The sequence below is a fragment of the Staurois parvus genome, unplaced genomic scaffold (assembly GCF_062004578.1).
Source record: "Staurois parvus isolate SC_StPar_1 unplaced genomic scaffold, SC_StPar_1.0 ptg000210l, whole genome shotgun sequence".
NCBI lineage: Eukaryota > Metazoa > Chordata > Amphibia > Anura > Ranidae > Staurois > Staurois parvus.
In genome coordinates this window covers 2,049,630-2,071,969 of record NW_028318006.1, presented here as the reverse complement: position 1 = coordinate 2,071,969, position 22,340 = coordinate 2,049,630, and the positions used below count along the sequence as shown (strand labels likewise).

The window sequence follows — 22,340 nt, the reverse complement described above, 5'->3', positions numbered from 1 at the left end:
GTCAAACCTGAAAATTAACCCGACAAAGACTGAAATCTTAAATATAAACCTTAAAAATAGTGAAAAAGAAAAATTACAAGAGGAATTCCCTTTCCTCTGGAGAGATAAAGAGTTAAAATATTTAGGAATAAAACTATCAACCTCAACAAAGAACCTATATAAAGCCAATTATATAGCATTATTAAATGAGATCAAGGAGGAGCTCAGGAGGGTGGGAAATGGAAATCCTTCATGGATAGCGCGCATAAACCTGATAAAGATGGTAATTGTTCCCAAAGTATTATACAAATTCCAAATGATTCCAATCAAACTCCCGGAGGCATATTTCAAAGAACTCAGGAAAATGATAATAAAATATATATGGAGAAATAAAAAACCTAGAATAGGTTATGAGACGTTGATTAGAAGTAAAGAGAGAGGAGAATTGGGGGTACCAGATTTAAAGAGATATTATAGAGCGGGGATTATTGCGAGAATCTTTGACTGGATCCATAACCCGGAGAAAAGTTGGGTTAAAATCGAGAATGCACTGAGTGGAATAAGTTTAAGTAAAAGTATTTGGGTACCGGCACAATATAGGGAATTAGAGGAGAGCACTAGCACATACACTTTTAATGTTTTAAAAGAATGGGATTTACTACACAGACAAAAGGGGTGGGTTTTTAATTCACAATTAATACCACTTAGAAATACAAAATATTTTATTCCAGGTATGGAAGTATAGCAGGGAAATGGATCATAAAACAAGAGGCGCAATTGAGAGATATAATGGTGGGAGAGGAAATCGGGTCATACAAGGAAATGGAGGAAAGAAAGGGAGAAGTCTTTAACAAGATGGATAGATTGAGATACTACCAATTGAAGTATTTTTTTGAAAGCCTCCCAAAGCCAATAAGAACTAGAAAAGACTGGAATCCGTTCGAGAGAATATTTGAGACACGGGGAAATGGTAGACACGGAATGGCAAAAATATACAAGATATTAATGGAACTTGACACTGACACAAAATTAATGCACGTAGAAAAATGGGAAAGAGATAAGGGAAGAAAAATAGAGGAGCAGGAGCAGAGGAAAATGTTCACATTAATTCACGAAAATATTAGTATGAGGGAAGTAGAAATAAATTATAAGTGTTTAAATAGATGGCACATTACCCCGAACGTGGAGCACAGGATGAATGCGGAAATGTCACAGATGTGTTGGAGAGGTTGTCGCGAGGAGGGCACGTGGTATCATATGTGGTGGGAGTGCCCAGAAATACAGGTGTTTGGCAGAGGATAGTTTATTTGATAAGAAAAATTACCAAAATCAATATAGGATTGGATCCAGAATTATGTCTCCTCCATATCTCAGAACTCTCAACGAAGGTATATAAGAGTTCGGGGATATGGCAATATCTGACCGCAGCAAAGAGTCTGATCCCCAGGTACTGGAAGAAAAGAGAGGTGCCAACTGAGGAGGATTGGATGGGAAGAGTAAATCAGATATCTGGGACAGAAAGACTGTATTATACGTATGAGGACAAGTTAGAGATATATAATAAAAAATGGAAAGCCTGGGAAGAATATAAAGCAAAGGTGAAATACATGATGAGATAATTTTCCTGGAAGTGGGCTTAAAATGGAGTTTAGGAACAACAGAAATATATGGAGTAAACGAGACAAGAGAAAGGGTGAGCGTGGGAGGGAGTGGGGAGGAGGGGAGGGGATGAGGAGAGGGAGGGGGGGGGTGTATGGGAGGGGGGATGGAAAAGGAAGTTATGTATATAATTAATTAAATTATATAAGGAGAAATTACTGTTTAGATAACTATTTTAATAGAAATGTGGAAATGATTTGTATATGACTTGAAAAACAAAATAAATATTTATAAAAAGAAAAAAAAAAAAAAAAGAAAAAAAAAATAATAATAAAAACAACAATAATCACCCCGTGCAACCAAAATACACTTCAAATACACTTTTAGTGAAGAAAAAAAAAAATTAAATTAAAAACGTCAAGGCGCACGTACGTAGACTGGAAGTGTCGCCGCGGCCATTTTTTTGGTTTTTAACACATGGTGTTTGGTTGGAGAAGTTTCTAACCATGTCTGGAGCTGATAATTCTAATTTTAAATGTAAGTGTTGAATAAAAGGTTATCCATATACTTGAAATACTAGTCCTGAGACCCTGTTTATCTCTCTGAGGACCTTGGAAAGAAAATAAATAACTTGGAAGATGAGGTGGATAAATACTTTTCCATAATATTGTCTGAGCATTTCCAATACTCATAAGAGGGTAATAGTATTTAGTACTACTGTGTGCTGGTTGATGGTAGACACTGATTTGCAGTGACTACAGAGTGTTCACAGTTTGATGTGTGTGATTATATGCACTATAAGAAATTAATTTAAAAAAATTTTTTTTCACTAAAAGTGTTTTTGAAGTGTATTTTGGTTGCACGGGGTGATTATTGTTATTTTTATTATTATTGAGGTAATGCACTAGATATCTTATTTCGAGGTGCGTTTTGGATGGAATAGCAGCCAATCCTTTCAGTGGATGAAAAGAGTGAATATATTTGGGATATTTGTGGACACTATTTTGGACTTCTTTTTGGACATTTTTCTGGATTAGTGGGACTTTGTTGTACATTATATGTTTATAATTTGAAATTGATTTATTTATTTTATTTATTTATTTTTATAATTCACAAAAAGGTTGTATATATATATATAGGTCATGTGTGATGGCTGACTGAGTTATTGTTTTACGATCGGGCAGAGGAAAGTGTCTTTGCATAATAGACATCCTGCCAAGACTTATTAGTGGTTTACAGCTCTGGAGCTGGCCCCTATTTGTGTTTTATTTACGATAAGAGGCTCTTTTCAAGTCTGGTACAGCTTCAAATTCCATTTCAAGAGGAGGGGTGAAGGATGATTGTTCATGAAAAACAAAATGACTGAGACCTTAACAAGATGGCTGTCGCATACAGCTTCCATGTCTCTATTGCACATAATCGTTATAACTAAAACATACAGTAAACACAGAGAAAAAAGGGTAGACCCAAAACAGAAAATAAAATGTTAAGACTGTATAACACAATGCAGGGTGTGATGAACATAACTGGGCAAAAAAAGCTTCTCAAGGAGAAGAAGCAGCTGAAGTCGGTAATAATAGATAAGGCATTTGATATTCTATAATTATATATTATCAACAGAACTGATTCTGTTCTTCAATACAAATTAGGTTAACTCTTGAGTAGCACAAAAGACCAGAAGAACAACAAATCTAAAAACATCTGCTGTAAGGAAAACTCTCTTTTTCAGTCCCTGAAGGAGGGGAGCAAAGTCTGATACTGGAATCTGAAATGGCAGTACGGAAATTAACAAATGACTCCGCTTAAAAAAATTAAAACCAAAGCTTTGTTAAAAGGGAAATGCTAGGATTCTGAAAGACCATCTGAAGACACACTGACAAAGACAATCTGCAAAATGTTTGTAAAAATATGTGTGAGAAGTGCACACGATCATATTACACTGAACACTGGTTGCAGCCTAAAATGGCCTGGTTAAAAAGATCATACTCACTATATACTGTATGCTGCACAAATATACTACAGTCCTGGTACCCACAACATATGCCTTAAAGCAGTGTTTCTCAACCTTTTTTCAGTAAGGCACCCTTTAAATTCTGCTCAATCTCGAGGCACCCCATTCTAAAATGTAAAAAATTCAACTAATAGTTTCACATAATGCAGCAACATCCACACACATTACTCTTCCAAAGCAAATATGCCTTTGCACACTGCTACTAATACTTCAGTATTTCTCTTCTCCTTCAGTTTCTCTCCCTCACTTAGCTAATGTGACCCAAGTGCTGAAGAAGAGGGACAGGGGAGGGGCAAACAAAGATACTGTGCAAGCACCCAAAAACCTCCATGTCAACTGATTACATCATTGGTTGCTAGGAGGCCAGCGGCTGGAAGGTAGTAATAATGCACAAAGAAAACTGGTGGCTTTGTGTAACTAAGGCAGTTCAGATCTACTGGCTGGCTTGTATACAATTTTTTGGACATTTTTAGAAATTTTGTCAAGGCCCCCCTGAAGAAACCCGAAGGCACCCAGGGGAATCTTGACACTCTGGTTGAAAAAGGCTGCCTTTTAAGTATATCTAAACCCCATATTTTTTTCTTCACTTTGGGTAGAGTAGGGTTTGCCACGGTTTTTTTTTGCCACATATGAGAGTTATCTCTGCACTTTTTGTCAAGTAGGCACAACTTCTAATAGTAGAAATAATCCTTCCTTCCTTGGCAGCAATTGCAAACCAAAGTTGATTTCAACATCAACGATCTTGTATCTGTCAAATAACATAAACTATATAATTAGAGAGCTGTCACGTTAATTGCACTCATTACTTTTATTGAACCCCCAATAAAGTAGACTGGTAAAGGGCCCACCTGCCACTTCACTAGAAATACTCCACCGACCTGCTGACCAGAGGAGAGCAGTATATGTTGTTATTGGAACAGCAGTGTATAATGATGTGGTCTACGGTATAATGCCTGTGTCATGAAAATTAATTGACAAGGGGATTTCCACATTTGTTTCCAATATGGCTAACTGGAGGAAAGTTAATGAGGGAAAGTTAACAATGCTCTGTGGATTTCACTCTGAGCAGTTTAATATAAAATCAATGTGGATATGGTTTGAATACATTTGAAATTTTCTTGCAGACGAATACAGATTCAAACCAGTTGAAGAAGTCAAGTACATGAAAAATGGGGAGGAAGAGGAACAGAAAATAGTAACCAGGAACCAAGAAAACCTGGTAGGTGGTAATTATTAAATCTGGCTTTCTTTTATAATCTGAAAATATTGAGCCCACCCAGTAGTATGTTTACTAAAATGGTCATGTAAAAATGTAAGGGAATTCAGGGCACATCACATTTGTGAGCACGCTTCCTCAGCATTAGAGATGGGCTTGATGTTTGAGTCGAACACAAGTTCGACTCTAACATCAGCAGTTTGTGTGTTTGCCACGCCCTACAATGCACTGTGCTCTCACCATGATTGGCCAAAATGAAGCACCTGACCATAGGTCAGATGCAATGCTTTTGCCAATCACAGCACAATTGGGTGGAGCTACTGGTGACATCACCACTACCTCCGCCCAATTGTTTATATCTGACCCGCAAATGTCAGATTGCAGCGAGTGCTCAATAGGTGCAGACGGGTTGGTGGGCATCAGGTTTCTTTTAAACTCGGTGAGTCGGCATTGTCAGGACAAATCTGTACGTCGTGATTGATGATGGATTACAACGATGGAACCATTTGTCAAAAACCTCTTTTTTTGGGGGGGGGGGGGTTCTCTCAATTAAAGGAATTTTTCAAAAGTCTGGTGTCTTTTTATTTTTTCTGCATTTAACCGTTTAGTAAATGGGTACACCTTACTCATTCACAAGGGGGGGCAGCATCAGGGTGCTCCCTTATTTAAAGGGGTACCATCATGCTAATGAGCCCCCTGCCCACAGACCCCCACAACCACTGGGCTAGGGTTCTGAGGAAGAGGCCACCACCCAATGCCGAGGGCACATGGCGTGGCAAGGGGGGGGGGGGGTGCGTAGATCAAGGGCTAAGGCTTGGGTAAGGCTTTTGGGGGGAACCCCATGCACTTTCCCCCCATTTTTGGGAGGTGGGGTTCCCCTTAAAAGTCCTACCAGGCCTAAAGTATTAGGGGGGGACCCCACATACATATACACATATATATATATATATATATATATATATATATATATATATATATATATAAAAATTGTAAATAAAAATGTAATTAACGAAAAAAATGTCATGTCAGTCCTGTAGCAGGTTCTATACATTAGCATCTATACATTATTCAATATAAAGCAGCATACTTACAGCACACATAGTAAAACAGTACACAGTTAACCCTTTGATCGCCCCAGTTGTTAACCACTTCCTTTCCAGTGTCATTAGTACAGTGTCAATGCTTTTTTTTTTAGCACTGATCACTGTATCAGTGTCACTGGGGTTGTCAGTGGCAGTTAGTGTCAGAATGCCCACCGCAGTCCCGCTATAAAACAAAATTCCAGTATAAATACCACCATTTGTAGATGCTATAATTTTCACATAAACCAATAGATTTACATGTATTGGAATTTTTTTTTTTTTTTAGAAAGGACATGTAGCAGAATACATTTTGGCCTAAATTCATGATGAGATTTGATTTTTAAAATTTTTTTACGGGATGTTTTATAGAAAAAAGTCAAAATTTATTTATTTTTTTTTTAAAATTGCTGGTCTTTTTTTGTTTACAGCTCAAAAAATAAAAATCGCAGAGGCGATCAAATACTATCAAAGCAAAACTCTATTTGTGGTAAAAAGGACAAATTTAATTTGGGTGCAGTGTTGCATGACCGCGTAATTGTCAGTCAACGCAGCGTCGTATTGCAAACAATTGCCTGGTTAGGAAAGGGGGTAAATCCTCTGGAGGGCATGTGGTTAAGCAATGAAAAATAACTGCCCCTTTAAAAATGGTACTTTTTGTTCCCCGCTGATTAATGTCCCTCAGGGCAGTACCTGAGTCCCCATACCCCTTTTATGGCCAATAACTTGCATACAAGACTTCAAAATGGGCACTTTTGAATTTATAAGTTCAAGTCCCATAGGCTTGCATTGAGTTCGAAGTTCGCAGTCAAACGTTCATTAGGTTTGAACTTTTGGCCACGAACTGAACACAAGGGCTGTTCGGCCCATCACTGCTCAGCATTTTAAACATATGGATTGCAGAGTTTTTAGGTACTCAGGATGGACACAAGCTGCCATCCCTACTCTGCCAAAGGTTCAGAAAATGCCTCGAATTACTGTAAGGAAGGCCATCTGTGATGCCCTTTAATCCAGGGAATGCTTGGCTTTCTAGGGAAAGACACTTTGTACACTTTCAAAAAGTTGCTGGTGGGTTGAGGGCAGGTGCCCTTTTTGCACTTTTTATGAAAACATTCCTAAAGCTAAAAGGGTTATTTTGAAAGCAGTAATGTCCCATGTTTAAGGACAAAAGGTTATGGGCCCTGTTTAAATTGGTTGTAAACCTCAGTCATGAAATTTGAACAAAGCACAGATATCTATAGTGTTTGGTTGTCTCTCTGCAAAGCTCTAAGTGTCATTTCTTCCTGGTGCTTCATTCCTCTGTTATCAGCATGCGTCACTTCTGACAAGTTTTCCCGACACATGAGATGTATTTGTGTGGGGGGGGGGGGGGGGGAAGAGCTCAGCAGACTAGCTTGTCTTTTCACAACATACAGTGGGGCAAAAAAGTATTTAGTCAGCCACCAATTGTGCAAGTTCTCCCACTTAAAAAGATGAGAGGCCTGTAATTGGCATCATAGGTAGACCTCAACTATGAGAGACAAAATGAGAAAAAAAAATCCAGACAATCACATTGGCTGATTTGGAAAGAATTTATTTGCAAATTATGGTGGAAAATAAGTATTTGGTCAATATCAAAAGTTCATCTCATTACTTTGTTATATATCCTTTGTTTGCAATGACAGAGGTCAAACGTTTCCTGTAAGTCTTCACAAGGTTGGCACACACTGTTGCTGGTATGTTGGCCCATTCCTCCATGCAGATCTCCTCTAGAGCAGTGATGTTTTGGGGCTGTCGCTGGGCAACATGGACTTTCAACTCTCTCCAAAGGTTTTCTATAGGGTTGAGATCTGGAGACTGGCTAGGCCACTCCAGGACCTTGAAATGCTTCTTACGAAGCCACTCCTTCGTTGCCCGGGCGGTATGTTTGGGATCCTTGTCATGTTGGAAGACCCAGCCACGTTTCATCTTCAATGCCCTTGCTGATGGAAGGAGGTTTGCACTCAAAATCTCATGATACATGGCCCCATTCATTCTGTCCTGTACATGGATCAGTCGTCCTGGTCCCTTTGCGGAAAAACAGCCCCAAAGCATGATGTTGCCACCCCCATGCTTCACAGTAGGTATGGTGTTCTTTGGATGCAACTCAGCATTCTCTCTCCTCCAAACACGAGGAGTTGTGTTTCTACCAAACAGTTCTATTTTGGTTTCATCTGACCATATGACATTCTCCCAATCCTCTTCTGGATCATCCAAATGCTCTCAAGCAAACTTCAGACGGGCCCGGACATGTACTGGCTTAAGCAGGGGGACACGTCTGGCACTGCAGGATCTAAGTCCCTGGCGGCGTAGTGTGTTACTGATGGTAGCCTTTGTTACGTTGGTCCCAGCTCTCTGCAGGTCATTCACTAGGTCCCCCCATGTGGTCCTGGGATTTCTGCTCACCGTTCTTGTGATCATTTTGACCCCACGGGGTGAGATCTTGCATGGAGCCCCAGATCGAGGGAGATTATCAGTGGTCTTGTATGTCTTCCATTTTCTAATTATTGCTCCCACAGTTGATTTGTTCACACCAAGCTGCTTGCCTATTGCAGATTCAGTCTTCCCAGCCTGGTGCAGGTCTACAATTTTGTTTCTGGTGTCCTTCGACAGCTCTTTGGTCTTCACCATAGTGGAGTTTGGAGTGTGACTGTTTGAACTTGTTATCAGTATAAAAGACACCTGTCCACAACCTCAAACAGGTGTCATTGATACAGGTAATGAGTGCAGGACAGAGGAGCCTCTTAAAGAAGAAGGTACAGGTATGTGAGAAACAGAAATCTTGCTTGTTTGTAGGTGACCAAATACTTATTTTCCACCATAATTTGCAAATAAATCAGCCAATGTGATTGTCTGTTTTTTTTTTTCTCATTTTGTCTCTCATAGTTGAGGTCTACCTACGATGCCAATTACAGGCCTCTCTCATCTTTTTAAGTGGGAGAACTTGCACAATTGGTGGCTGACTAAATACTTTTTTGCCCCACTGTAGCGCCTATGTGCTGTGTGTTTGGGGCGGTGTCCCTTTCACCTCTAACTGCGGCTCCCTGCTCCCATCTCTGTGATACTGCCAATTGCAGAAGAATTTTATCTAAGAGCAGCCCTTTTGAAGGGACGTACAAAACAGAAGACTGTAGATAGACAAGTAAAACCTATGCAGGAGGATTTGTTTCATCAGCTGGGGCTATTCACTTCACTGGGTATATGTGAAGGTTTACAACCATTTTAAGACCTTTTATTTTTCACAGTGGCATGCCCTGCAATGCAACCTGCAGTTTTTGTCACTTCTGTGGTGTCAGTTTCTGTTGTCTTCCACTGCATGTGGTTTCAATTTCCATCCTTCAATCCCTACATCACAGTGTGATGTAGGTGTTGGAGGAAAGAACCAGGTATTTGAAACTTTTGTTGAATGCTAAAATGTCTAATGCAGGTTGTAGCCCTGGAAGAGTGGAATGTAGGGAAAAACTGGCTAAAAGAAGGTCATTGCAGGAACCTGTCGTTTTTTGGATTTTTTTTTTTTTTTTTAAATGACAGGGTCTCTATAATTAATAAGCCTTACATAGATGTAGGTAAACTTTAACATTTGTATTTAAATTTTTTATTCCTATAATTTTTTTCAGGAGAAAAGTGCCACTCATAATATTCCTCCTAAAAACAATAACGAAGCGCAAGGAGCAGGGTATCCACATCGAATAAAGTAAGTTTCCATCAAATTCTCCTTTTATGAAACTACTGATTATGGTTGAGCATTTTACTGCCAATTACTATCTGTTAAAACAAATGAATTTAAAAGCTAGACAAATATTTGTCCATTAACCTTTTTTACCCAAGGATTTTAAGAGCACCTGCAAAACGTTGCTTGCACCTAGAACCCAATTTAGCATAGGAGTTGGAAACATTCACCTATCATGGCCATATTTCCCCTACTATCTGGTTCACTGATGTTTCGTGAATATTTTTCAAGAAAAGAATAGATCTGAGGCTCTGGATCCAAAGTGAGTTTACTCAAAAAGTGTGGAGTGGAATATATCCTCTACTATCTGGCAATAGATTGCTCCTTGACACCCTCAAGTCCAGTGCAGGACTAGGAACTTTACATTATTCTTGATGATATCAAAGGGCATCTGACCACCAGGAATAGGGAAGGAGAGATTGCTGGGATTAGGCTTTAAGCCTGGAGGGAGCATATGGAAGTGGAGCATCGGGTAAGTAAAGCTTTTTTTTTTTTTGCAGTCCCCTAGACCTAAATGAGCATTTAACCCTTGCAGTGCAGGGGCAGTCCTGCTGCAAAGAAGATTTTTTTACTTTCCCAGAGTTCAACTTTAATGCACCATTCATATATAAAAAAAATAGATGTTCATTATATCCACTTCACATAGAGTGCATGTGCAAACAAAATCTGATTTAGTTATACAGTATATGATTTATCCAAATGCCACACAGCAAACGTCCCCCCTATTCACAGAAGGAACCTGCCAAAAAGTATGGGAAGTGAGTCCTTCAAACATAATAAGTTTGCAAATGGACATATTGAAAAATGCAATACACATAGCCAAATCTTGTATACTATCAAAAGTGTACAGTAGGTAAGCCAGGCTTGCATACTGTGTGGTTGATTTGCTAAAAGCAAATAGGCAGTTTACTTTGCAAGTCATTTTTAATTTATTTTAGTGAAAGAGGTAAAGCTCTGCTGGCTTCAGTCATCCAATAATGTGCAAGCAAAAACCATTTTTTAAAAATATATTCTTTGCTTATGAATGGGTATTTTTTGCAAGGTGAATTTTCACCACATTCACAAAATTAAGGAAAACTCCCCTGCAAAATGGAAATTTGTGAAGATGCCTATTTGCCTATGGTAAATCAAACCCTATGGGGTTTATTTACTAAAGCTGGAGAGTCCAAAATCAGACTCCCTTCTGCATAGAAACCAATCAGCTTCCAGGTTTCATTGCCAAAGCTTCATTGAACAAGCTGAGGTTAGAAGCCGATTGGTTTCTATGCAGAAGGGAGTCTGATTTTGGACTCTCCAGCTTTAGTAAATAAACCCCTTATGTGTCAGGACAACTTCTTTGAGTAAACAAATGCAGATTGAAAGAAAGGTGTCTTTAAATACCCAAGTGATTACTCCAAACATAGTTATCTGTCTACAGATGAATAGCTTGAAATGTATGGGGCAAAAGGCCAAGTCTCCTATACCATCAGATAAAACTATAGCCAAACCAACCTTACATGCTGTGTATCAGAATAGCTTATTTAAGTGGATAAAACTAAATGCATATGTCTTTAAATCAACAACCACCATGCTGTAAATGAAAACCAGGAGCCAGCCATCCACACAATGTCAGTCTGTGCTGTATTTCAAGTACTTCATTGAAAAAAATCTCTTCATTAAAAAAAAAAAAGCTATTAAAGACCATGTCCAATCCATGCAGCACCAAGCAAACCCTACCAGTTTTATCCACTCCTGGCAGCTGCATCAGGAGACCATTTGCCTTAAAAAATTTAGAATGCAATCTCTATCCGTAATAGCTTCTACAGCCATTGCAAGGTGCAAATATACTCTTCGTGCTTTCATAATTATTTTCCCTATTTATGTCCCTGAACTTCAAAGTTCCAATGTATAGCAATGTTTACTGTTTCTGTGTCCAACCAATAGAAGCGAGATGAAATGTATGTCTTTAAGGCAGAGGAGGGTCTGTAATAAGAACCAATAAGGCTTGGCAAATTGACTTTAGTGTGGAGTCACTGGGGAAAAGAGATACACAGATGCCTGAATCTTCAATCTTTACTTTTGCCCATTTTGTGGACTACTACTTCTTATGTAGGGGCTACATAAACCAGAAATTTAAATGTAGCAGATGGCTATGATAGCTATAATAAACCTGTGTATAGCAGAAAACAAACACACCAGAATGCATCAAAAATGCATCAGACCCCAGTATAGGGAGAAAAACAGAAAAAAAGCATATGGAATACATCTGTAAATGCATAAAAAAAAACAAAAACGCACCAGAACGCATAAAAAATGTATTAAAATCTCACATGCAGAAGCGCATCCAGAATGAATCTGGAGTGTGTTTTTGGGGTGTGAATCAGCTCTATAAGATGAAAAGAATCTACGTGTTATATGACTAGCCAAAAAGGGAAGGAAGACAACCAATCAGAGCCCACATATTGAACAACTTAATTTTTTCTGTGATAGTCATGTGTCACTTGACATGTAAAGAAGTCAATCTCTGGGCAAGTTCTAAAGTTCCCTCATTCCCTCACGTGTCACCAACCCCAACCCTGTCACCACTGTTCCCTTTATTTCTTCCAAAAATCAAGGTAGTTTCTTACTCACCTGAATACACCATCATATCTCAGTGCCTCTTCCAGGAGTGATGACCGATGATCCACTGATGCAGTCTAGACACAGTGCTAACTGGTCTACTTGCCATCCCCCTTTTTTTTTTACGTCATGTTGTCAATGGAGTTTTTAGAACCAGTGAGGACCCCTCCGATGGACAGCCCCTGTGAAGTATGTAAAACCGTGATGTAGACACCCAAAGAAAGACCCTTCAACTCTGCAATCCAAATTAAAGAACAATTCGGGTCTGGTGCCTTATGTGACCACAGAGGTAAGTATTTAGGGATTTTTTTTTTTTTTTTAATTGGGGAATTATCTAGAAGGGGATGGGGTAAACATTTTGGGGGTTGCTGCTTTGAATGGTAATGAGACCAGGTTTTTGAAAGTCTGTTTTATAAATTAAAAAAAATTCACTCGGTGCCACACTTTGTATACAACGTTTTTGACAATCAGATTGGACAGTGTATGGGAGACTATTATAGTATCAACCACCAGCTGGCATGTAATGAAATGTTGAGCATAAAACGAGTCCTCATACATTAACACACAAATAAAATGCAGTAAAGTACATTTAAAAGTCCCATAGGCTAAATAAACAAGTGAACCAGTTAAACTCTTTTTGGCTACCAATGCCAGTGGAAACCAGGCTGCCTCTTGGAATGGGCTGGGAACCCATGCACTGTAAAAGAGAAAGGGATGAGAGGATGAGGTGCCAAGCCGCCAATAGTGTAGCAGAATTTTTATTCACAAAATACATAGTAATGCACTCACAAATGTCCAAAGGAAATGGTATGTAGTGTGGAGCCGTTGGGTGGAATCCCATCAGTGCAGGAGCTGCTCAGATGTCAAACCGCTGCAGAAAGGCATGCAGAGAGCTGGGTTGGAGTTCACACTTCCCACCAGGTTTGGAGAACACAGAAGAAGCTTTAAGCATTCCACGGCATTTTTCTTCCCATCGTGATCGGAATCCCTCTTTGTTCCGAGTAACAGCTATTCGATCAATATCCAACTCAGAAGGAGAGAGATTCAAAAAAATTTTGTGCACAAGAAACTTATTGGATACAGTGTATCCAGAACGTATTCACAGCGCTTGACTTTTGCCACATTTTATGTTACAGCCCTTTTCCAAAATGGAATAAATTAATTTTTTTCCTCAACATTCTACAAACAATACCTCATAATGACATCGTGAAAGAGGTTTGTTTTGAAATGTGCAATTTATAAGAAATTAAAAAAGTCGATAAAAATCACATGTACATAAGTATTCACAGTCTTTGCGCAACACTTTGTTGAAGCACCTTTAGCACCAGTTACAGCCTCAAGTTGTTTTGAGTATGATGCTAAAAGCTTGGCACACCTCTTTTTGGGCAATTTCCTCTCAAACCCCATCAAACGCCATCTCTCAAACTCCATCAGGTTGGATGGGGAGCGTCGGTGCACAGCCATTTTCAGATCTCTCCTGAGATGTTCAATCGGGTTGAAGTCTGGGCCACTCCAGGATAGTCACAGAGTTGGCCCATAGCCACTCCTTTGTTATGTGGGCTGTGTGCTTAGGGTCGTTGTCCTGTTGAAAGATGAACCGTCGCCCCAGTCCAAGGTCTAGAGCGCTCTGGAACAGGTTTTCATCAAGGATGTCTCTGTACATTGCTGCACTCATCTTTCCTTCGATCCTGACTAGTCTGCTTGTTCCTGCCACTGAAAAACATCCCCGCAGCATGATGCTGCCACCACCATGCTTCACTGTAGGGATGGTATTGGCCAGGTGGTGAGCGGTGCCTGGTTTCCTCCGGACATGACGCCTGGCATTCAGGCCAAAGAGTTTAATCTTTGTTTCATCAGACCAGAGAGTTTTGTTTTTCGTGGTCTGACAGTCCCTCAGGTGCCTTTTGGCAAACTCCAGGTGGGCTGCCATTTGCCTTTTACTGAGGAGTGGCTTCAATCTGGCCACTCTACCATACAGGCCTGAGTGCTGCAGCCATGGTTATTCTTCTGGAAGGTTCTCCTCTCTCCACAGAGAAATGCTGGGGCTCTTTCAGAGTGACCATGGGGTGCTTGGTTACCTCCCTGGCTTAGGCCCTTCTCCTTCGATCACTCATTTTGGCTGGGCAGCCTGCTCTAGGAAGATTCCTGGTGGTTCCAAATTTGTTCCATTTATGGATGATGGAGGCCACTGTGCTCATTGGGACATTCAATACTGCAGAAACTTTTCTGTACCCTTCCCCAGATCTATACCTTGATACAATCCTGTCTTGGAGGCCTACGGACAATTCCTTGGACTTCATGGTTTGATTTGTGCAGTTACATGCACTGTTAACTGTGGGACCTTATATAGACAGGTTTATGCCTTTCCTAATCATGTCCAATCAACTGAATTTCCCACAGGTGGACTCCAATCAAGTTGTGGAAATATCTTATGGATGATCAGTGGTAATAGGATGCACCAGAGCTCAACTTTGAGTGTCATGGCAAAGGCTGTGAGAATACTTATGTACATATGGGTTTTTTTTCATTTTTTTATTTTTAATAAATTGCAAAGATTTAAAAACAAACTTCTTTCACGTTTTCATTAAGTGGTATTGTTTGTAGAATGTTGAGGAAAAAATGAATTTAATCCATTTGGAATAAGGCTGTAACAAAACAAAATGTGGCAAAAGTTAAGCGCTGTAACTACTTTCTGGATGCACTGTATTTAAACTCAATAGCCGTTCGCCCAAGGGTCTCAATGAGGACCTGGAAATGAACACTATCTTCTAATTCCAATACTCCTCCTCCCGTGTTCCAGTCATGCTTTTCTTATTCTCAATAAGCAGTGTATCTAACATTTCTGATTTATATATATTTGTATTTTTTTTTTTACCTTTAATTTATTTTCCATCATTGTTTGCATACATATTTTCATAGCCCCAGAGTCATAGATGACGCCTTTATGTGCGCATATAAATGTATATTTCATATCCATAGTTCCTCATCCTTCATTTTTATTGAGTTTTCTTTATTGTGGATACACTTAGTACCCACATAGTTTGTGGGGACACAAATTACACCTTTGGTTTGAATGGCACAATGCATCATTATATATACTTATTTTATCCTAGAGTCGTATGCTTTACGTAAAGTTGCACATAGTATTATAGTGAACAGAAATATGAATTTGTATTTACTTAAAATGTTTCTATATCAAGTGCGATTATGCATCTTAATTTGCTCAATACACTATAACACTAAATAATCCCAGGTTGAAAACCCCTTTGGTCTTGTGCTGTAACATTCGCTTTTTTAAAAATATTTAAAAAAAAACCAATTTCTTTTCCAATTTTAAATACTTTATACTTTGTTTTTACTATTTAAAAAGTCAAACCAACATTTTTAAATTGCTACTTTAATTGCGATACATATATTTTCCCACTTATGAACAATTATAATTACCTTTATATTTTATTATTAATAATATCATTGTTAAACCTTTTGTTCCCTCTGTTATAAATGAAATTTCCCTTTTTTAAACCAATGTTTTTGTGTTAATTTATATACAGAACATATTTATGTTCTGTATATAAAACTGATTTATTGGTTTGGTTTTGTGGTTAGCACTATATTAGTTCCTTTTGAATATGTTACATACATTCTTTCATGACATGCAGCAGTACAGTAACATCATAATCACCTATAACAGTGCAAAAGACAAAAACACAACAATTTAATGAAATATTTCTCTGTGGTATAGCACCACAATGGCACCAACATAATGGTTTCCGCTTGGGGAGAAAACTCATGATGAAGACCATAAAATAATAATTTTATATTGGGGTGTTGTATTACTCATAATAGACCTCACTGGGCAGGGAGAGTGATAATGAAGAAAATGATAAAATTAGAATTCTTTTATATTGTGTGAATTGTTTTTCCCTGGAGTGCAGAAGCATCATCTGCAGCATTGTGTGTTTTCTGGTTTTCAGTGGCATCAGTATGATTGTCCATGAACTGTGGCATAAAGTCAAGCACAACCAAAGTGAAAAAAAAAAATCTTGACTGAATGTAACTGCAAAACAGAAGAACAGAGCGAGCCAATCTTACTTAACCACAGCAAAGGGATGTTTTTATTTTTGTTTTCCCCCTGAAATCAAAAGAATTGTATATGGATTCTGGGATTAAACATTTATAGATTGCAGCAAAGTGTTCTAAGAGGTTATATTAAAATAAATGTAGTGCTGCTCTTACCTATTTGTAACATCATCTGAAAAAACACAGATGTTTAATAAGCATCAGTAAACACTACCTTGAATTCTCTTTATTTTACTTGATTCAGTTGTTTACGTGCATTATTACTTTAGTACTATAGTACTATATCAAAGAAAACAGGCACTTAACCAATTAGCACAGACAAACTTAACATATTGGGCTCCATTCACAATGCGGTATCTTACCGTATCAGAATATGCGGTAAGATATCGCACACAGTTTTTAAAAAAATGTTTTGAACTTCACTAAACACTACTAAAATACTGCATGAGTTATTTTATGAAGTCATGCAGTATTTTAGTAGTGAAAACGTAATTTACCATGTTAAGGATTGGGCAGCCACTGGCATCCTTAACAACCAGTAACTGTCATGGTTGTTAAAGAGTGGGTGGCCGCCGTGTCCTTAACAATCAATGCATCGTCAGCTGTCAGCAGGGTTCTCCACTGACAGCTGACTGTAAATGAAAAAAAAAAAGGAATTACCGATAATGAAAAATTAAGGAAAGAAATGGCTTCGGGTTCCTCCCAATCCATACCAGGCCCTTCAGGTCTGGTATGGATTTTGAGGGAAACCCCCACACCAAAAGTTTTTTTTCTTTTAAATGGAGTGGGGTCCCCCCAAATCCATACCAGACCCTTATCATGGAGCCCGGCAGGTCAGGAAAGGGAAGGGGGAATGAATGAGCACCCCTCTCCTGAACCATACCAGGCCACTTGCCCTCAACATGGAGGGGTGCTTTGGGGCAGAGGGGGGTCTGCTCCCCCCCAAGCACCTTGTCTCCATGTTGATGAGGACATGGGCCTATTCCCCACAACCACTTGCCAGGGTTGTGGGGGTCTATGGGTTATTGGAATCTGGAAGTCCCCTTTAAAAAGGGGGCCCCCAGATCCTGTCCTGCCTCCTCCCGTCGCTAAATAAACTAAGAGGTAGTGCCACCCGGTGATGTTACCAGGTGGCACCGCCCCCTTGTGATGCCAACTGGGGGCATGCTGGGTCAATGATGTCACAAGGGGTGGTGCCACCATGTGACGTCATTGGGTGGCACCGCCCCTTAGTTTATTCAGCAGCTGGAGGTGGCGGAGTTGTCAGACAGCGGTAGCCTTCGCTGGGAGTGGAGGTTTTTTTTTTTTCCCAGGTCGCCAGTGGTGGCGGGCATTATGATTGACGATGGATCTACACTGGGGGACATTTTTTTTTTTGTTCTTTTAATAAAGGACTTGTCAAAAAAATGCCTACTTTGTTTTTTTTTCTTATACACTACACTCTACTAAGGGTTCCAAGTACCTTATATTCCTTCACATGGGGGGGCTGGGGGCCCCCTTGTTAAAGAAGGCTTCCAGATACCAATAAGCCCCCTGCCCACAGACCCTCCCCCCCCCCCCCCCGAACCACCAGCCAGAGTTGTGGAGAAGAAGCCCTTGTCCCCATCAACATGCACAAACTATGTTGAGGGCATGTGGTCTGGTATGGTTCAGGGAAGGGGGCATGGGGGTTCCCCTCAAAATCCATACCATAACCAAAGAGCCTGGTATGGACTTGGGGGGGGGGGGGCAAATACTGTTTATTTTGCCAGAAATTCTTTTGTTTATATTCAGCTGTCAGCGGTAAATGATGCAGAACAGTATAGTGAAGTGACAGTTTCAAGATCGCATGCAGTATTTAGGGACAATGTGTCTGGATACCTACATACCGCATGTGATCTGGTTTTGTGAATGGAGCCCATTGTCACCTGGTATGGGTGATAATGAAGTAAGCATGGAAATAGATTAATGGTAACAACAAAATTTAGTGTGCAGGATGATTAGTAATAAGGACTAGGTATAAGATGACACGTGGTATCTAGATCAGCATAACCAGTAGCAAGGTCACCTAAAGTGCAGCAGTGAACAGTAATAAAGCTTGGTTTACTGAACACAGGAACTATACTGCCAAAGTGCATTAATGGTGACTATGCAGGGCCTAGTCCAACTGTCCATAAAAATGAAGGAAATGGGTGAAAGGAACAAAGGGAACATACAGGATGGTTTTACAGGAGGGGCAGTCCTTTATGTTGTTTTTCTGCCAGCTATCATTGGAGCCCCTTAAGAAGCATTAGTGCATTTACCAACAGTTTTATTAAACTAGCATACAGTGTAGTAAAGGTGCAATATAGATGTGGTACAAGTGCTGTATAGGTGTAGTATACCTACTATCTTGTCTTCAGTAACTCAGTCCCTACTAGCAGTGTGAACAATGGGCAGTGAGCCCTCTCACCAGTCCCTGTGGTGTGGCTGTAAACGCTCACTGTAGAAGGGGGGGGGGGGCCTCTTTCTCTCCACAGAATTACATAGTTAGTCTGGCCGAAAAAAAGACAAATGTCCATCCAGTTCAAACATTAAAAAAAAAAAAAAAAAAGTTATAATCCTATACCCACAGTTGATCCAGAGGATGGCAAAAAAACAGCAAAGCATGATCGAATTTGCTCCTGCAGGGAAAAAAATTTCTTCCTGATCCCCTGAGGCAATCGGATATTCCCTGGATCAATTCTACCTATAAATGTTAGTATCCAGTTATATTCTGTATATCTAAGAAAGAATCCAGGCCTTTTTAAAGCAATCCATTGAGCTAGCCAGAACCAACTCTTGAGGAAGTCTATGCCACATTTTCACAGCTCTCACTGTGAAGAAACCTTTCCGTGTTTGGAGATTACATTTCTCTTCCTCCAGACGTAAAGAGTGCCCCCTTGTCCTCTGTAATGATCTCAGCGTGAATAGCTCTACACCGAATTCACTATATGAACCATTCATGTATTTATACATGTTGATCATATCCCCCCTTAATCTCCTCTTCTCAAGAGAGAATAAATTCAGTTCCTCTAATCTTTCCTAATAGCTGAGCTCCTCCATGCCTCTTATCAGTTTGGTTGCCCTTCTCTGTACTTTCTCCAGTTCCTCAAATTCTTTTTGTGAATAGGTGCCCAAAACTAAACTGCATAATCCAGATGAAGTATTACTAATGATTTGTACAGGGGTAATGTGATATCTCTCTCTCTCTCTGGAGTCTATACCTCTTTTAATACAAGAGAGTATTTTACTCACTTTAGAAACCGCAGCTTGGCATTGCATGCCGTTATTAAGCATGTGATCTACCAGAACTCCCAGATCCTTCTCCACCATTGATTCCCCCAGTTGTACTCCCCCTAGTATGTATGATGCATGCATATTCTTAACCCCCAAGTGCATAACCTTACATTTATCAACATTAAACTTCATTTGCCACATAGTTGCCAAATTAAACAGAGCATTGAGGTCGGCTTATAAGTTGAAGACATTCATTAAGGATGTTATTCCACTACACAGCTTCCCGTAATCAGTGGTGGGAAGTAAAGGGTGAGAGGATGCTCCGTTCTCCCTGTGGCATTGGTACAGATGTGATTGTACTGGTCTGTGCTGTGCTGTGCTGCCCTGGGTTGCTCCGCCCCCAGGTCTCAGTCTCTCCCCATGGATGATCCACATGCACATCTCTGCTCCCGCACTGCAAAGAGGAGGAGGTTCCCAGTGCAGTCTGGTAAAAGCGGTTTCACCACTCCCCTTCCTCCTCAGTGTCCTATGAGAAACTGTATTCTAAAGGTCCACAATATGTGTGTATAATAGGTGTGTATAATATATATATATTTTTTTTTTTTTTTCTTTTTTTCCAATCTGTTTCTACTTGAGTTTTTTTTTACACTCCCAATAAAATGCCCACCATGTTATTTTGCATGTGTCAGAAACCATTTACTGTGCTCACCTCACCTTTGGTCTCCATTATTCTTTTAGTCCCTTAGGAATACAGTAAAACTAGGAACTCATGACTAAATACGATTTACTTTTCAAAATTTAGCCAGAAACACAGTACAGTTGATTAACTAAATGTGTGTAGGCTGTTCAACTAGCAAAGAGAATTTTCCTTGTAACTTTTTACAGTGGCATTTTTTTCTTAACTTAGTATATGAAGATAAGCTCTGCTGACATAAATCATTCAATCATGTCCAAGCATCCATGTCCAAATCCATTTTTTTTTTGCACTTGAGTTCTTTTCTGCAAAGATAACTTATACTACATGCACTAAGCCAAGTGAAAATTCACTTTGTAAAGTGGACATGCACTACTTCTTTAGAAAACCATACCCCACTATCTATAAAAGCTTACAAGCACTCACATCGTTCTTCAGGGTATTGCTTGCCTGTAGAAAAGCATAGATGTGTATGCACTTAGCGTCTATTTACACTTGTGCACATGCACATTTGGCAATGCATAATTTTTCATTGTGTTTAAAGGGTCCAGTTATTTAACACTCATACTGGGGAAAAATGCACCCGAGTTCTTTTTCTCCAACACACTGCAAAAGGTATTAGAGCAGATTAGGGTGAAAACACTGCCCCTAATGAGGTCATATAATATAAAGTATAATGGTGGTATGCACCATTTCCCAGCAACCAATGACTTTTCTCAATCTAGAGCAGTAAGAACAATACACACCATTGTGTCGGCTATTGCACTTTGTTTGCCATTTCAAACATATCCACATTTCAGAAAATATTTATTTTTAATGATTGCATTGATGTGATAAATGTGGTTTTGTGTCACTATTTTGCTCATTTAATTTATAAAAGAAACATAAAATATAACATTGATATCTTTTGTTTTTCATTTTTAGCATACACATTTCTGAAAGTCAACAAGAGTTTTTCAGAATGTTGGATGAAAAAATTGAAAAGGTACCGTAATTTGATTGTCAAACTCCAGCTTTACCAGTTTCCTTTGGTAATTATTCAGCATTACAGATATAAAAATGGCAGCTTTTGCGGCAAAATGCACCGTCACCATTAAATCAGAACAGTTAATGCTTAAATGTGGTCTTTAGAGATTAATCCTTTGTATATATCTATTATAATACACGAAATCTAGTCAGTGTATATATTTATATATGATGTATTTTCTTTTCTTTTGTTAGGGTCGAGATTATTGCTCAGAAGAGGAGGACATTACATGAATGCTACCTCCTGTGAATAGTGTGTAAATATATTTTATGATGTATTACTCACTGGATATTTTCTACTGGACAGTGTATGAAAAGAAGATCTAAATGGCAAATCCTTGAAATATAGTGTTCAAAGAGGACTACTGAACTAAAATCGGACTACAATACTGTATCCTTGCACATGCTTATAATTATTTCAATCATGCCTGACTGTCATCTGAAAGAAGCTGGCGTATTATTGTAAGAGAGTTTAATGCTTCCAGATTTAAATGCTTCCAGTACTTAGATACTTTTAGCCCATTGAATGGTTAGAGTGCCCTGCACTGTGAGTTTTGTGTTTGAGAAAGAAGCGGCAGAGCTGAATGTTGATTTGTAGCTTGGTGAAAGTTCTGGGGGTACTTTCCAAACCTATCCCCCCTTCCTGCTCTTTATTTTTTCTGAAACAAAACATTTATCACACTCTAGTAACATTTCAACCTGCAGTTTTGCTGCACAGTCGCGTCCACATCCGTTTACTTTCCCCCTTTTTTATATATATATATATATATATAATATATTTTTATTTTGCTAAAATAAACATTTGTGTTTCATGTTCTTTGTGCGCTTTTATTACAGAAAAAAAAAACTATTTTTCACCTTGCAGGGTTGTCTGCATCTGATTTTAGAAGTGGAACAGTAAGCACATGACACCACTGTTGTCTGTCCTTTCTTTTCTGTAACTTCCCCAAATAATGACACTGGGATCAGTCACAGGATCATTTTTTGACAGTATTTATTGCCTGTTTTCTTGCATTGTTGTAGTATTTTTTGTGCCCCATGGGAAAAGTTGTAACTTCCTCAGGGTTATGGGG

General features: G+C 39.2%; 1 protein-coding gene across 2 annotated transcripts in view; it reads left to right on the top strand.

Annotated features, from left to right (window-relative positions):
- CUNH1orf21 (chromosome unknown C1orf21 homolog) overlaps nucleotides 1-22,340 on the top strand; it is a 146,968-nt gene that overhangs the window by 106,913 nt on the left and 17,715 nt on the right. Inside the window, exons 3-6 of one of the 2 annotated variants that reach the window (XM_089678825.1) lie at nucleotides 4,714-4,808; nucleotides 9,520-9,596; nucleotides 21,166-21,226; nucleotides 21,463-21,520. In XM_089678825.1, coding sequence (XP_089534951.1) covers nucleotides 4,714-4,808; nucleotides 9,520-9,596; nucleotides 21,166-21,226; nucleotides 21,463-21,501 — 272 coding nt within the window. In that variant the 3' untranslated portion in view covers nucleotides 21,502-21,520. Of the gene's footprint in view, nucleotides 1-4,713; nucleotides 4,809-9,519; nucleotides 9,597-21,165; nucleotides 21,227-21,462; nucleotides 21,525-22,340 lie in introns of both variants that reach the window. The other variant, XM_089678826.1, reaches the window with a different exon arrangement.